This window comes from Crocodylus porosus, unplaced genomic scaffold (genome assembly GCF_001723895.1).
Source record: "Crocodylus porosus isolate Cpor-Errol unplaced genomic scaffold, CroPor_comp1, whole genome shotgun sequence".
Taxonomy (NCBI): Eukaryota; Metazoa; Chordata; order Crocodylia; family Crocodylidae; genus Crocodylus; species Crocodylus porosus.
The window spans coordinates 202,284,603-202,298,770 of NW_017728906.1; the positions used below are offsets into that span (position 1 = coordinate 202,284,603).

The window sequence follows — 14,168 nt, forward strand, 5'->3', positions numbered from 1 at the left end:
CTTGCCTTTGCACTTTTCAGACCTTGGCTTTTCTAAAAATCTCTTCCCCAGAACTGTGTTGATCAGCAGCATTTTCTCCTACCAACTTAGTCCTTCTCATTCCTAATTAATGTCAACCACGAGCTCGAGGGTTCATCATATACCCGGACGGACACGAAGGATTCTCCATGCACTTTACAGGCAGCTCATCCTGCAAACCACAACGAGTGCCACCCCCTTTGGGTGTCACCTGGGGTCAAGGATTACTTCATCCCAACTGAAGTGCGGTGACTGCCGGGATGAAACACAGCAGCTAATTAACAGAGCAGCGAGACACTACGAGAATCCAGTATAACGGGCCTGGAAAGGAAGGGATCCATACTACAAAGGTTTCCCATGTTGTGATCCATGCTGAAGCCCTTGCTGGTGGCCCCGGTAATGTGGACTGAGTCTAGATGCTTCACCTGAATCAGCTTTTCTCAGTCTGGCTTGGCCAATGAAGCAACGGTGTTAAGAGGACTTGGTTGTTTTTACCATCGCACCTGCCGGTCCTGCTCTACACGTCTATGAACAAATGTGAGGCAATAAGTAGGAGCTCACTTGTCTTTATTCAAGGCTGGGACACTCCCAGAAAGAGCTGCTCATTCGGTCAGAGCCAAAAGCAACGTCAACAGTGCCGCCAAGGCAAGAAACTAGGAAGCCCGCAGCCTAAGCTGAAAAAAGCGGTGGATAAGAGCTGCACATCTGTACAGCTACAGTGAGAGACTTTAACTGGCCCATCACTGCATCTGACACAGGATATAGCTGGATGCAAAAGAGAGGAGATACCAGCTACAACACTTGGGAGTGCTGTCTAGGTCAGGCAGTAAAACCGGACCCACAGGAAAGCCTGAAGTGAGAAAACAATTGCTGGAATTCAACACAGCAGACTTGGGAACCGGACGAAGTGCTCGGGGAGGCCTGCTGGAGGCCAAGAATGAAACGATCACGGAAGAAGAAATGGGATTGCAGGGCCCTCAGGAAGCCATCTAGTCCAACCCCCACTCTGGGCAGGACCATCCCTGTCTAAACTATCCTAGATAAGTGTTTGTCTAATCCATTCGTAAAAACTTTGGGAACAAACCCTTACATGGAATGAGACATAATGCCCAAAACAAATGTATTAAATGCAAGCAATTTAATGCAGAGAAGGACATACAAGGGCAATGCAATAAACTGTAAACTGGGAGAAGGTTAGGAAGATAACAGTATTTAAGGAGCAAGGGGGAATTTTATCACAAATCAGAGAAACCGGTCAGAGAAACTTCAAGGAAGGGATGGCCCCAACAGGGGAGGATACAGCTGAATTCTCTAAGCAGGTCTTCCTTTCAGCAGCCACAAAGGCTGGTACAACACATCCCAGGAGCAGGGATAGGTTTCCTAAGGATCCATACTCCAAAGGTTTCCCATGCTGTGATCTATGCTGAAGCCTTTGCCAGTGGCGCCGGTAATGTGGATTGAGTATAGATGCGTTACCTGCACCAGCACTTTTTCAGCCTAGCTAGGGGAAGAGGAAAGATTGCGAAATAACCAGGACCCCACCAAAGCAGGTGGTGGAGAAAGCAGAGCATCAGGGACCAAAAGGATCCTGCCCTGATTTCTGTTAGGGTTGGCACAGCACACAACCTGGGAAGGTCCAGAGTCACTGCAAGGGGGCACAGGCTCAAATCCACCTGAGTGGCAGGACTCAGAGGAGTTAGGAGTGGCACAACAGAGTCGGTGCCGAGGGCTAACCTTGCGGGAGGGCCGGGGGGGAGGGAGGCACTGGCACGTGGTTCTGCGAGGACTGGTGGGATGGGAGGGGGCAGGTCCTGAGAATAGGGGTAGCAGAGCTATGGGTTTAGGGGGCCGCGGGGTAGGAGCCTGAGCCATGGCAGGAACGCCTCTGCAGCCCCGGCTGAGCAGCTGCTGCTGCGGCCACGTGCGCTCTATCTGCCCCAGCTGTTGCTCTTAAAGCAGCAGCCACTGCCGCCAGGGACTGTTCTGGAGCTCCCAGCAGGGCAATGCTGCTGGGGCACAGGCTCCATAGGGGCTCGGGGGTGATTCTGGCTCCTCTCCTAACTCGGCACTGGGGGCAAGTGCCCCTCTCACCCAGCCCTCATTCTGCTACTGGGAGTCAGAATAACTAACGCAGAGTCCAGCAGGGGCAAAGCTACAACTGGCTTTTGAACCACACAAGTCGCATTTCCAAAACAAAACCCATCCCACTAGAAAGAGGATGGAGATAAACTCTTCTCGATGGCTGCAGGGGATGGGACTAGGAGCAACGGCCTCAAGCTGCAGCAGAAGAAATTTAGCCTGGAAATTAGGAAGAACTTTCTGACTATGAGGGTACTACCGCACTGGAGCAGGGGAGCTGTGAAATCCCCATCCCTGGAGATCTTCCAGAGCAGGTTAGACAGACACATGGCTGGGATGGTTTTGTCAGGGATTGAAGAAGGGATTAGATGAGATGAACTCAGGTCCCATCCTCCTGTGATGTACTGAGACCTGTGTCATATCACAGGCCTGGCTGCAAGAGCATCTTCTGTCTGTGATAAATACGGATGAATCAATGCATGAAGACTCCTTTAAGGACTTCAGCTCTCGCTCAGGTAGAAACAAGCAACTCCTCAACCTCAAATCTCTCTCTTTTGTCCCTGGGGGAGTTGCCCAAGAGAAAGGAACAGGAAATTTGAACACACACATTTGACAGGAAGATGCTAAGTGGGAAAAAGAGTCTTTGTATTATTTTCTTCTCTTCTTTATAATGTGTGAAGCGATGAATGTGGTCAATTTTTTCCTGATTTTTTTTTTCAACTCAGGAAGAATTAGAAATAGCTAGCCTGGTCTTCCCTGGTTTTACCTGGAGGTGCATTGTAGATCTCAAAGTGCAGCCTCTGCTCTTTGGAAAGAGCAAGGTGCTGAATCTTGAATAAAGACCTTTCTGTCTCCCATCCCCGAGAGCTTGTTTAGCATTGGAGCCTCAAACCGATGCTAAATATCACAGTTTGAGGGGTGTCTAATTAAAATCCTGTAAGTGATGTAATAACCCCACAAGCTCATCACAGTGTGCAGAGAGATTCCCAGAGTCGGCAGGATTTGGATTTCTAGTGTAAAAATATTTTTAAAATAACTAGATTTAAGAAAAACAAACCAATAACCCAGTTTTGAGACTGCCTGCATATAAGGAAGAAATAAAAAAGGACACCAAATCTCTCTTCCCTTTCCCACAGATCATCTTAACAAAAACATCTTTGTTCACCGTCGAGGGGACTGAGCACAATAGATGGATTTAACACAGCACCATGAACAGGCAACGGCACTGTAAGGCCAGCATGGTAAGACATAGCCACTTGACTGGATAAAGAACTGACCTTGGCATTGAACACAGAGGGTCAGTGGGAATAAAGAAGCAATTTGGTGCCACAAGTCCCAGCATTAGGAGAGATGCTGGTGTTCGGAGGCGAGTAAGTAGGGGGACGTGACATTACTAGGAGGAGGAGACGCAAAGGGGAGAGCAAGGACACACAATGGGGGGCACGCAATGGGGAGAGCAAGGAGCATCACTGTACCGAACAGTGGCAGTGTTGTGACTTAAATGGGATTATGTGAAAAGGTCTGTAAAGTGAGGAAAAAACTAAAGAGAAAATTTGTAGCTTCATAAATTGGAAGGCTGGAAGGGACCTTGGAAGATCATCGGGTCCAGCCCCTTGCACCAAGCAGGAAAGACAACTCGGGCCAGGTGACCCCGGTGAGATGCCCAGTCTCAGTATGTGAGTTTATAGCTGCCAAGAAAAAGAGAATTTTCTTGATACCACGCCAAAGAAGAGGGGGAAACACCTAGTAAACCTCCAGAGCTAGGGCATCAGAAGTGGCTGGTGATGCTGGTACCTGACTAGAACAACAGCGGGCATTCGGCTGGGCACACCAGGCCCCTGGAAGTGCTCCTGGCTGGGTGCTGACAGTCACCAGTCATCGCTGTAGACCATCTTAGCCTGGATACGTGTATGGGGTGCTGAGACTGACAGCTCACGGGGGAGACTATTTGCTTTCCACGCACGATGCTCCTCAAAGAACGGTGTGAAGAAGACACCAGATGCCGACCCGGTCTGCACTCAGCATTGCTCTGACAACCGTGCCCCAAAGGCAGCCCTCCAGGAGGCGGCGATGGTGGAAGTGCTGGTGCGACTGGGTTGAGTGGCTTTCTTTTGGGGAGGTCTATGCAAAAGAGTGCCTCAGAGGAGAGCGCTGGCCTCCCCGCCTTCTGCTTGGCCCGGTCCAAAGCCTGCTGAAGCCTATGTGCTTGTCTCCACTGATGTCCAAGGGCATCAGATCAGGTCCTATTACAAATGAGGAAGACATACAATGCGCCCAGCACCGTGTTATGCTCTCTTTTGTCTCTGATGTCCTTATGGCATTTTAAATAGCTCCTGTTCCTTTACAGGGTGGAGTAATAAAGAGCCCACTTGGGCTGCAATGCACCCTGGTTTTGGCAGTAGAAGCTCTGCAGAAGTCAAATGCTCAGGGAAATGAAAAGCCACCCTGGAAAGTGGCAGGCCAGCTGGGAACAAAGACTGCTTTTCCTTCCCTCTTGGACACAACCTTGCCATTGACCCAGAGCTCACCGCTGCATGGCTCACACTCCGCACCCTTGCCCCGGCTGGTGCTGAGACCACTGAAGCGAACTGTGCACTGGGCTCTGATGGCGGCATCTCTGTGATTCATTAGTCTTCCCACTCGCATGTGTAGCTAACCTGCAAGGCACTAAGTCCAGCTGCACCTCCCTCATGGGTCTTTCCCCACGGAAGAACTCTGTTGGCTTCCCTGGAGTCACCACCAATGCAGGAGAGACGAGAGTCTGAACCAAAAGAGGCCCAACCTGCATCGAGTCCTCTTGCTGGGTTTGTCCAGCAGTGCGGGGAAAGGGCAGGGAGCCAGCAGCCCCAAGGCCCCCCTGCTTTCCAACCTGCCAAGGGGCTGAGCAAACACCAGGGAATGCCAAAACTTAGCACACAGAGATTGGTGAGGTTTGTGCAGCATCAAGCGGTCCCTGAAGGCAGGCCTGCCTTCCACCTACCAGCCTATCTTCTGGGGCAGGGTAGGATGTGGTGGTCAGGGCTTCCTTGCAGCAGAGGCCCTCCATTGCACTTCTCCAAAGCATTCAGAGTGGCCATCCTTCTCCCCACACCTGTGCTACAGGAGGGGAGAGGCCTCCACAGTGAGGAGTTTAGCGAAAACGGTGACATTTCCAAACTCAGGAGCAGAAGTGCCACTGCCAGCGGTTAGAAAGATGCCAGCCAACCTTTTTCTTTGTGGAAATGGAGAGATGCTCCGTTTCTGAGGAAGTTACTCCTGGCCTACATAGAAGTCATTCCCGGCAGTGGACCTGCCTAGCTCCTGTCAGCTCACCTGCCTGGACCCAGGGCAACCCCTCATGGAAACAAGCAGAGATGAGACTGGCTTAAGCTGGCAAAGAGTGAGGTGGTGATGAAAGAGCTGGCTGCAGAAGATAAATCTGGGTGAAGTGAGCACGAGACGATACAGCTTAAATTAAATGGAAGGAAAGACAGAAGGAGATTTGTAACCAAGAGCCTGGAATTCGAAAGGGCAAACTTCAATCTACCGAGTGAGAACTAGTTACCAAAGTTACTGAAATCTCAAAGACTTGAATGTAGGAGAGACTTGACATTTCAAAGATGCAAAAATGATGTGGCTCTTCCTTCCAGGGAGAAGGGGAAGACTCAGGAACGTAAGAACTGCCATTGACTGGGTCAGACCATAGGTCCGTCTCGTCCAGTCTCTGGCATCGCACAGCAGCAGAGAGCAGATGCTGAAAGGGAGAGTGAACTGGGTCTGAGCAGGACTTTTCCCACTCTTCCTCTCCCACTTCCTGCCTCCAGCATTTAAGACTTAGGAAGCTTTGATTCAGAGACTGTGCCCCAAGTTCCCATGTTCAAAGGCTACTTGTAGGAAAAGGGCTCCAAAGCTAACTGGATGAATAAGTGCCAGGAATAAGCCTGAAGCCTGCAAGCAATGAATCAAAGAGCAAATCCAGCAATAGAGGACAGGTCAAGAATCAACGGGACAAGAGAAAATTGCCAAAAGTCAAGCTGGGTCACACCTTGACAAAAAAATAAAAACAAACAGCAAAAGGTTCTTCAGCCCCACAAATAATCAAGGAGAAATCAAGGAGAAGTGGGGGCTGCTATCCAGTGAGAATATGTATGTGAATCTTTTCCACACCAGTTTAAAAGTTACGCTAGTCAAACATCCAAATAACAGTACAGCGAGGCTGGGGTAGAAAAGAAAGATCATCTAGAGGTGGTCCCAAACCTAGAAGAATACTTTTTCTCTAGTTTCAGGAAGGTTGGTGATGATAGCAAAGCAAAGGGCTGACTGGTCACTGTCCCCTCTGCAGCAAGCCTGCTCAGGTGGGGTCTCTTGGCCCTCTCACCCCACAGCCCTCACGCGCGGTGCAGTAGGAGCGAATAGCTGACTCTTAGGCAGCATCTCCTAGGGTCTGTTCTGTGAGCCCCAGCAAAAATCTTACCCAAAGACAGGCATCACAGCCCCTCTCGGAGGCATAGCAGATTAATTCAGCACAGACTTGGTGCAGAGAGCTCTGAGGACCAATTCACTCCAGTCATGCTTCGAGGCCTGACAAGCTGTGCATATGCTGCCAAGTATGAAAGGACCCTAACAGATATCCCTATCAGATGGCCCAGTCTACCACATGCCATTACCAGCATCATTTCCTCCAACGTTTACAGCAAACTTTCCTTGGCCACCAGCACCCAACCTACTCGTCACACAGGAACTGGTTATAATCTTCACCCAGAGAGCAGGACAGAAAACATCTGAACTCTCGTACGTGGATACCCACTGTCCACACACTTTCCGTTGCTGGAATGAAAGCTCGGCAGAGTCCATCCCAGCTTTCAGTGCGAACCTTCATCTGGTGCTCGTGAGATACGTACCTGGGCATACAGGTTCTGCTGTGGATAGGCACTTCTGATAGGGTACATAGCCGTTTGATAGGGATTTGGAGACGGAGAGTAGGGAGGAGGTGCACTGTTGCTCTGGGTTGGTGGGACCTTGTAGGGGGTCCCGGCAGTGTATCCTGTTGGAAAGAAAAACACCCTGCATTATTCCCATGGCAAACTTGTGGGAGACCGCTGCCGACCCAGCTCACACGGCTCAATAGCACCTTTAACCACACTCATTCGCAACCAATCGCCAGGTCCCTGCACAAGACACAGTCACCAGGGGCCCTGTGGATGCACAAGCCACTTGTTTTCGTTCTATGCTGCCTCCTGGTCCTCCAGGTTGGAAATGTCTCCTGGGAAACAAGGCTTAGGAGCCTACTGGGATGTGGGAGCTGCCGCAGCAGCCTGGGCAGCTGTGCCAGGCCATGCCAACCCTTTTAGGGCAGAGATCATGTCTCATGGGAGCAGTGACCAATGCAGTGAGGTGCCCCACTGATGGGCCTTCAGGGTATCACTGGCATTACACAACTACAATGCAGTAGCCTTCTGCTCCAAAAGCTGTTCTGCTTGGACCCTTCAATAGTGCACCCAAGGTAAGAGCAGGTGAGGAAATAGTGCACCTAAGGTAAGAGCAGGGGAAGAAACTCTGCTGGAATGCTGTATCTGCACTGTGAAGAGCGAAAGGTATGTTCAGACCTTCCTGAAGAGGGATCGGCCTCTTCCTACCGGTGGGTGAAGACAACCCTTGACTGCCAGGGAGGACGTGGAGCAATGCCCATGGGTTACATTTGAAAAGATGTCTGCTGTTCTTATTAAACATCTCTATTCCAAAGGTCTCGAGTAGGGGGCTGGACTCGATGATCTTCCAAGGTCCCTTCCAGACCTAATGTCTAATGTCTGTGAAGTTTGGGCTGCATGGTGGTAGCATGTCCAAGCACAAAGTAAGGGACAGCTCTAACAGGGACTGTCCATGGCTATCCCAGGTGGCTCAAACAGGGTCATGCTTTGAATGGCTATTGTCATAGCAGCTTTACTAACCAGCATGCACCTGTGTGTACCGGTATCTGTAGGGTCTCTCTGTGACCAGTGCAGTGCATGCAGAGAGAACCAAGCTAGCTCAGATACCAGGAGCACCAGCGCTACTTTAGCTCTGCCTGGGCCTCTTAGCTGGGCTGAGAAGTGGACACATTGGCCCAGGAAGAGTGCCGTACTGATGTACTATGCTGCTTCCAGCCCCTGAGTTAGCCGACTCATATCTAGATCAGGTATCTCTGCCTGGTGCTATCCTGCGCTGCACAGACATACCTGCAAGGATTTCTGAACACTTCTCCACCATGGCCCCATTACAGGTCCTTGTAACAACACTTTTCAGAACTGAGCCAACAAATTTGGGGCAGGACGGTACATGGTATAAATCACTGTGCCACTTGATTTCAAAGCGCTGGGGAAAGGGGTCATGGCACAGCAGCTGAAGCCCTAGGGGAGGTCTTCCTGGGAAGGGGACGGGCTTGGGAGTTCAGCCTAAGACATGGTCAAACCATCGAGAAGCATTCACATCTCACAGCATGCTAAGGGTTAAAAACCAGGTGTGACTCGATGGGACTGAGCTAAGACGTAAAACAGTCTTCTGAGACTACACGTGTAATGGTCAGACATGTATGAGTGTGTGGGGGGGTGTTGAACATTTGTATAAGTAGAGACATACACAATCTGGGAGCTCTTGTCCTCCTCGTTCGATGGTTAAATCAGCCCTTTAATTCCTGGGGACGCCAGACTCCCTGATCTCCTTTTCCACTGTCTCGACCACTGAGGAGCGACTGGCAGGCTAACTCTGATGGTGTGGGAAGGCTAAAGCAGTATTGTCCTTTCTAGGGCTGCAGCTTTCGACTGGAACAATTAAGACGTCTGAAACTATTATGGACCGGCTGCTCTGACCATTTGTCTTCATTAAGCTCTAGAAGGCTCAAGGTGAACCCAGGCTGTGCCCACGCAGCGGCAGCGCTGGCAGCGACTTGTTGGGCGCAGTGCGCTGCTCCAAGCGTGCTGCAGACTGTTTGCACAAAGGGATCGGTGGTATAGCCCAGCCAAAAGGAAAATACCTGCTCACCAGCACGCGAAGGGGAGTATGCCAAGGCAGGTATCGCTCTTTGCCTGGAGCAGGGCAAGGAATTAACATGTGCAATGCAAGAAAAGCAGCAAGCCAGGCCGTGGCAGGTGTCCTGGCGTGTCCTCTGTGCATAACTCTATGCGAGCCCAGCACCTACGCACTACAGCCACGGGTCCCCTTTACCTGTCTACCTTAATAGGGAGGACAAGGCCAGACTGTTTCAAGCTGCCGTTTCCCTGGAGTTATTCCTATGAACCTTTCAGGGCTGGTGAGCAATTCCTACAGCAAGCCTGATCCATTAAGGTCCTGAACCCCTCCTGAGAGGTGCTGAGATCATAATAAGGCCCCTGTGCCTGCAGGGCACTTTGAGATGTCAGCATGAAGAGTGCTGCAGCACTGCAGATATGACACTGCCGGGCTTGATTAGCCTGGTCCCAGGAATACATGTGCAGTTCCCCTTCACAGCGCACTGCTTTTCTGAAATCCCAGGACAAACAGAGGGGTTCCTTAAAGCATTTGCTAACAAAATCGACTCCTCTGCAGCTGCATGTGCTGTTGATTCATTACAGTGCAGGAAGGAAACGCTTCGAACCTAAGTGCGCGGCGGAGGGACTGTCTAGCACCAGATGCCGACATGGCACAAAAAGGGTCCTGGGCTCAGCAGCAAGGGCCCAAACGTGCACCCGCTGGAGCAACAGGCAAAGCCCGCCCTAATGCCAGCGGTACAGAGCCAGGCCCTCGGTGCCAACGGGCTTGCAGACATTAATGCACGCACTTCTGCTGTTCTGTGTAGCTGACGTGCCGTTCTAATTAACATCGATCCACGGCATTGTTCATTTTTGCGTGTGTAGCGGCACGAGCCTGGCAGAGCAGGACAGGCAACCAAGGGACTGCTTTGTTTGCCTCATCTAGCTACTGCGGTGCTGCCGAGCCCCCTCGCTGCCACGGCCACCTTCCCTGCTTCTTGAAGCCTGCAATTAACAGGAGTCCATTTTAAATAAAGACCTGAACCGTAAGCCATAGCACCTGTCTAAGATGGAAAAGCACTGACTTCCAGCTGTGCGCGTGCTGCTGGCTCCCCTACAAAGACAAATCCTAATGGGGGATTTGTGGACTTGTTTGCGGTGACTTAATAGGCTGAGTATTTGCAAAGGTCACCTTCTTTTCCTAGGTGTTTCTCAGCTCCCTCGACGTCCGTTCTGTCCCCTGCAGTCCATTTGCATTATTGACAACACCAGCAGATCTGCTCTACTCCTAGGCAGGATAACAAGCCCTAGCCCTTCTGTATGAACACTGAGCACAGGTCCCTGAATTTGCAGCCTTTTGAAAAAAATCTGAGCAAAGATTTTTCCACCGCCTCCTCTGGAGACACCCCCCTCTGCCACACGCAGGGCTCAGACATCCCCGCACGGCGTCAACTCATTCACAGCCTCCCGTTTCGTGTCCCTTCCATTGAAAAAGCAAACCTACAGACAACTACGGCTTTGTCCACTTTTGCTGTTTACCGGGAGCAACAGTGTGTCAGACACATACTTTATCTCCAGTGGAAATAAGTGCCACATAATTTTTCTGCACAAGTAACACACAGTTAATTACTATGCGTAGTAAATGCCAATAAGCTGCACTAAAGGCATTCATACATTTCAGTGGTGAAAAAGTGCTGGGCTGGCAGGATAACGAACTAAAAGACAGACAATATTTCTTTGTATACAAGTACCCGGCACAACATTTCTACTTTCCAGAGGGAGAGAGAAGAAGCACGACCTGTCAGGTGAGTTTGCACCTGGGCTTCTGTTGACTCCAACAAGCAGGCTCGGTTTCTGCCACTATTGGCACAGGATTCTGCTAATATTCGGCACATAAAAGTCATGAGCCTGCTGTTTAGGAAGACTCGGTGTTTCTAGTACTTGTGATTTTATCGCAAGCCCCATATGATTTATTCTTTTTCTTAAAGGCCCAGCTCTGGGAGTCGTGGAATCACAGGGGAATCTCAACCCTTCCACCACTTGCAACAGGGAAGAAAAGCTGGCAAATCTCCTGCGGATGTTCCAACACCAGAAGGGGAATTTAAAAAGTGGCTATAAAACCTGTCTTTAAGAAGGAAAAAAAAATCTCTGGTGATTCAATCTAATCTCATGCTTTTACAGGCTTGAGTCATTATTTTTGAACACTTGGGGTTGGCCATCCAGAAGGCGCACCACATGGTGAACAGAGATGGGACGCTGGCCTCTTGGGATCTAGTCTCACACAACACTTGGAACGTGGCTGATTTCCTCCCTTCCAGAGACTGCTCAGTGCTTTCCACTCCTTGCACGCAGGGATGAGTTGGGGGGGTGACTGGATCCACCCTGTGGGGCTTCTCACCACGGCGGACAGAGCCACTGTGTGGGGTTGGCTGGCACGTGGTGATTAATGCTGCCGCCACTTGCTGCCGATCTGCACGCCTGGAAATCCTGGGGTGGGTCTGGGCAGGAGCGGTGCTAACTCCGTGGGTGCTGGCTGTGCCAACACAGCGGCTCTAGGAGCCAGAGCATGATGCCCTGCGAGCTGGATCTGGAATCGGAGAATCATAGAAAATGAGGGCTGGAAGGGACCTCCAGAAGTCAAAACTGGTCCAACCCCCTGCTCCAAGCAGGACCAGCCCCAACCACCTCATCCCAGCCAGGGCTTTGTCAAGCTGGACCTTAACAAACTCCAAGGATGGAGAGTCCACAACCTCTTTGGGTAACCCGTTCCAGTGCTACCACCCCCCTAATGAGAAAGTTTTTTCTAATATCCAACTTAAACTTCCTTTGCTGCAACTTGAGCCTGTTGCTCCTTGCCCTGTTGTCTGCCCCCGCTTACAACAATCCAGCTCCATCCCCTTTGTAACCTCCCTGTGGGAAGTTATCTGGAAGTTAGTTTTCTGGCCAGAGAGAGCCCCTGTCGGTCTACAACTGACACCCAACTTTAACTGAAATGGTATGGGATGTGCATAGCCACAGATTTTCTGGCCCTGCCTCGTACCACTCTGCACCCTCTCATGACAGACCTGCCCTCTGAGGTGGGGACACAAATTACACATTAACCAGTATAAGCGCTCGGAAACACAACAGAAGTTCAGTGCACATAAACCGCTTTCAAAATGGCCAAAACTGGTTTCAGATAGATCTAGATGGATGCTGTATCAGACTTAACCGACTTAGACTAAATCAGTTTATTGAACTTCTGTCTCAGATCCCCTCCAGATTCAAGTCAACTCACAGTCCCCCAGCATCCCACAATGCTTTGCAGCTCTCCTGAAGCCCCCACCCCCTTGCAGGGCGGGTGGGCTAGCCTTGGCCCAAGCTGTCTGCTCTAGCTGAGCATGGAGGTGTGCTCTAGCGCCCCCCAGCTTCTGGGCTGGGCCACCACAGGCATGTGGCTGCATTTCCAGAATCAAAAGTGAATCTCTGTTCACTTGCTTATCGGTTCAATCTCTGCAGCTTAAATTAACCTGCAAAGATTAAATCGATTCAGCCTCGGGCTTTCTGACTGTGCTTAGCCCTAAAGAGCATGATTCCACACTTCACACAACACCCTACTCCCAACCCACACCTGGTGCAAAAATGCCCTTTTCCCCGTGGCACCTCGGAGTCAAGAGGCAAACACAGTTCTGAGAGGCATTAATGAGAACCACTGAATAAAACCAGGGCAGAGGAGAGCAAGGGGATTCCCGAAGAAAGGACACCTGGGCCCCTGAATTCCATGTTGATTTTCAGCTTTCAAAGCTGGCGGGATCCACAGGCCCCTGCGGGGAAGTTTCAAGAGAGTCATTGGTACTTTAATGCCAAATTAGTGGGGAAACTCCAGGAACCTTGCAGCTGTGCTTTCTGTTCTCTTTATAAGGCAGACTAATAAGTCTCTGTGTGCACTAGCCTTTCACCTCTGTTCAAACCTGATCTAGGTCACAAATGAGCCTGGGAGTCTTAATATAGTCCCTGGAAAATGTGTTTATTGCACAAAGTTGCCATATGGGCCTGTGTGAACATCTGGTGTCTGCTGAGGTGCAGCTAGGGCTGGAATAAAGAGGGGTGCTGGCAGGTCAGGGTTGTCGGCAGAGCTGAGCAGAAGACCAAGAAGTGGCATTGCAAGGGGGAGCTGGAAGGAAGAACAGAGAGGGACCAAGGTACGTGCAGGCAGAAGGCAGGGTGGGGTGGTACCTTAGACACTAACTGGCTCAGAGAGCTCGTGCTTTTGTAGGTAACAATCTACTTTATCAGATGCATGAAGGGGGATGTAGAAGGCCTGCACCCAGCGTAGTCTGGCTTTCATGGGAGCGCGGGCCTCGCTTTGTGACATTAAAAGGAACAAGGCACAGCAGACTCAGACTCTTCAGATGCTGCATTTTCAGAACAACAGACTGGGAAAAGTCAACCCCCACATAAGGAGCCACAGATCAGAGACCTCAAATACAAATGAACTGAGTTGACCCAGCCAGCGCTTGGGACAGCAATGAATTCAGCACAAAATTTCAGTGTCATATTATGCTCAAGACACGAAAATGGCATGTGGGTAACAGGCACCTTGGCAGGATTAAGCCAATGGGATCTTGGTGCTTTCTCATCACTGTGGTGTTCACTGTCGTTGAACACACAAATTAAATGGCAGGATATCAATGGCCTCTAGTGTCAGCACTGTGTGGTTTGGGGAGTGGAGGATGCTAAACCCCAAGGCAGGAACAAGAAAAGGAAACTCAGGCAAAATGTTTAACTAAACGCCTATTATTTTTCCCCGGCTTTGGGGCATCTAAAGGGAGGAAAGGGGAGTTTCAGCCTCCCAGGTACTGGCCTTTCTGCTGAATACCAGTAAAGATGCCAACTGTGGTGGGATGCTGACCCAGAAAAACTCTACTGCCACAGCCCACTCGTTCCGCACAGACCATCCAAGGGCCAAAAGAAAGCAGCTCTGAGGTACTTCCATAGGAAAAGGAACCACGTGTGTCAAGGGGAGATGTGCCAAGCGCTGTTAGCAGTGCTGGCTTTTAAATAACTGAGCCATTACCCATGCAGCTAATGGCCCAGCTCTGTACCTGAAGCGCTTTTAGGCACTGTAGA

At 50.6% G+C, this 14,168-nt stretch overlaps 1 protein-coding gene across 2 annotated transcripts in view; it reads right to left on the reverse strand.

The window, feature by feature from the left end:
• Positions 1–14,168, reverse strand: part of FAM168A (family with sequence similarity 168 member A) — a 257,430-nt gene that overhangs the window by 24,838 nt on the left and 218,424 nt on the right. For both annotated transcript variants that reach the window (XM_019530534.1, XM_019530532.1), the window contains one exon: positions 6,978–7,120. In XM_019530534.1, the coding sequence (XP_019386079.1) occupies positions 6,978–7,120 (143 nt within the window). The remainder of the gene's footprint in view (positions 1–6,977; positions 7,121–14,168) is intronic.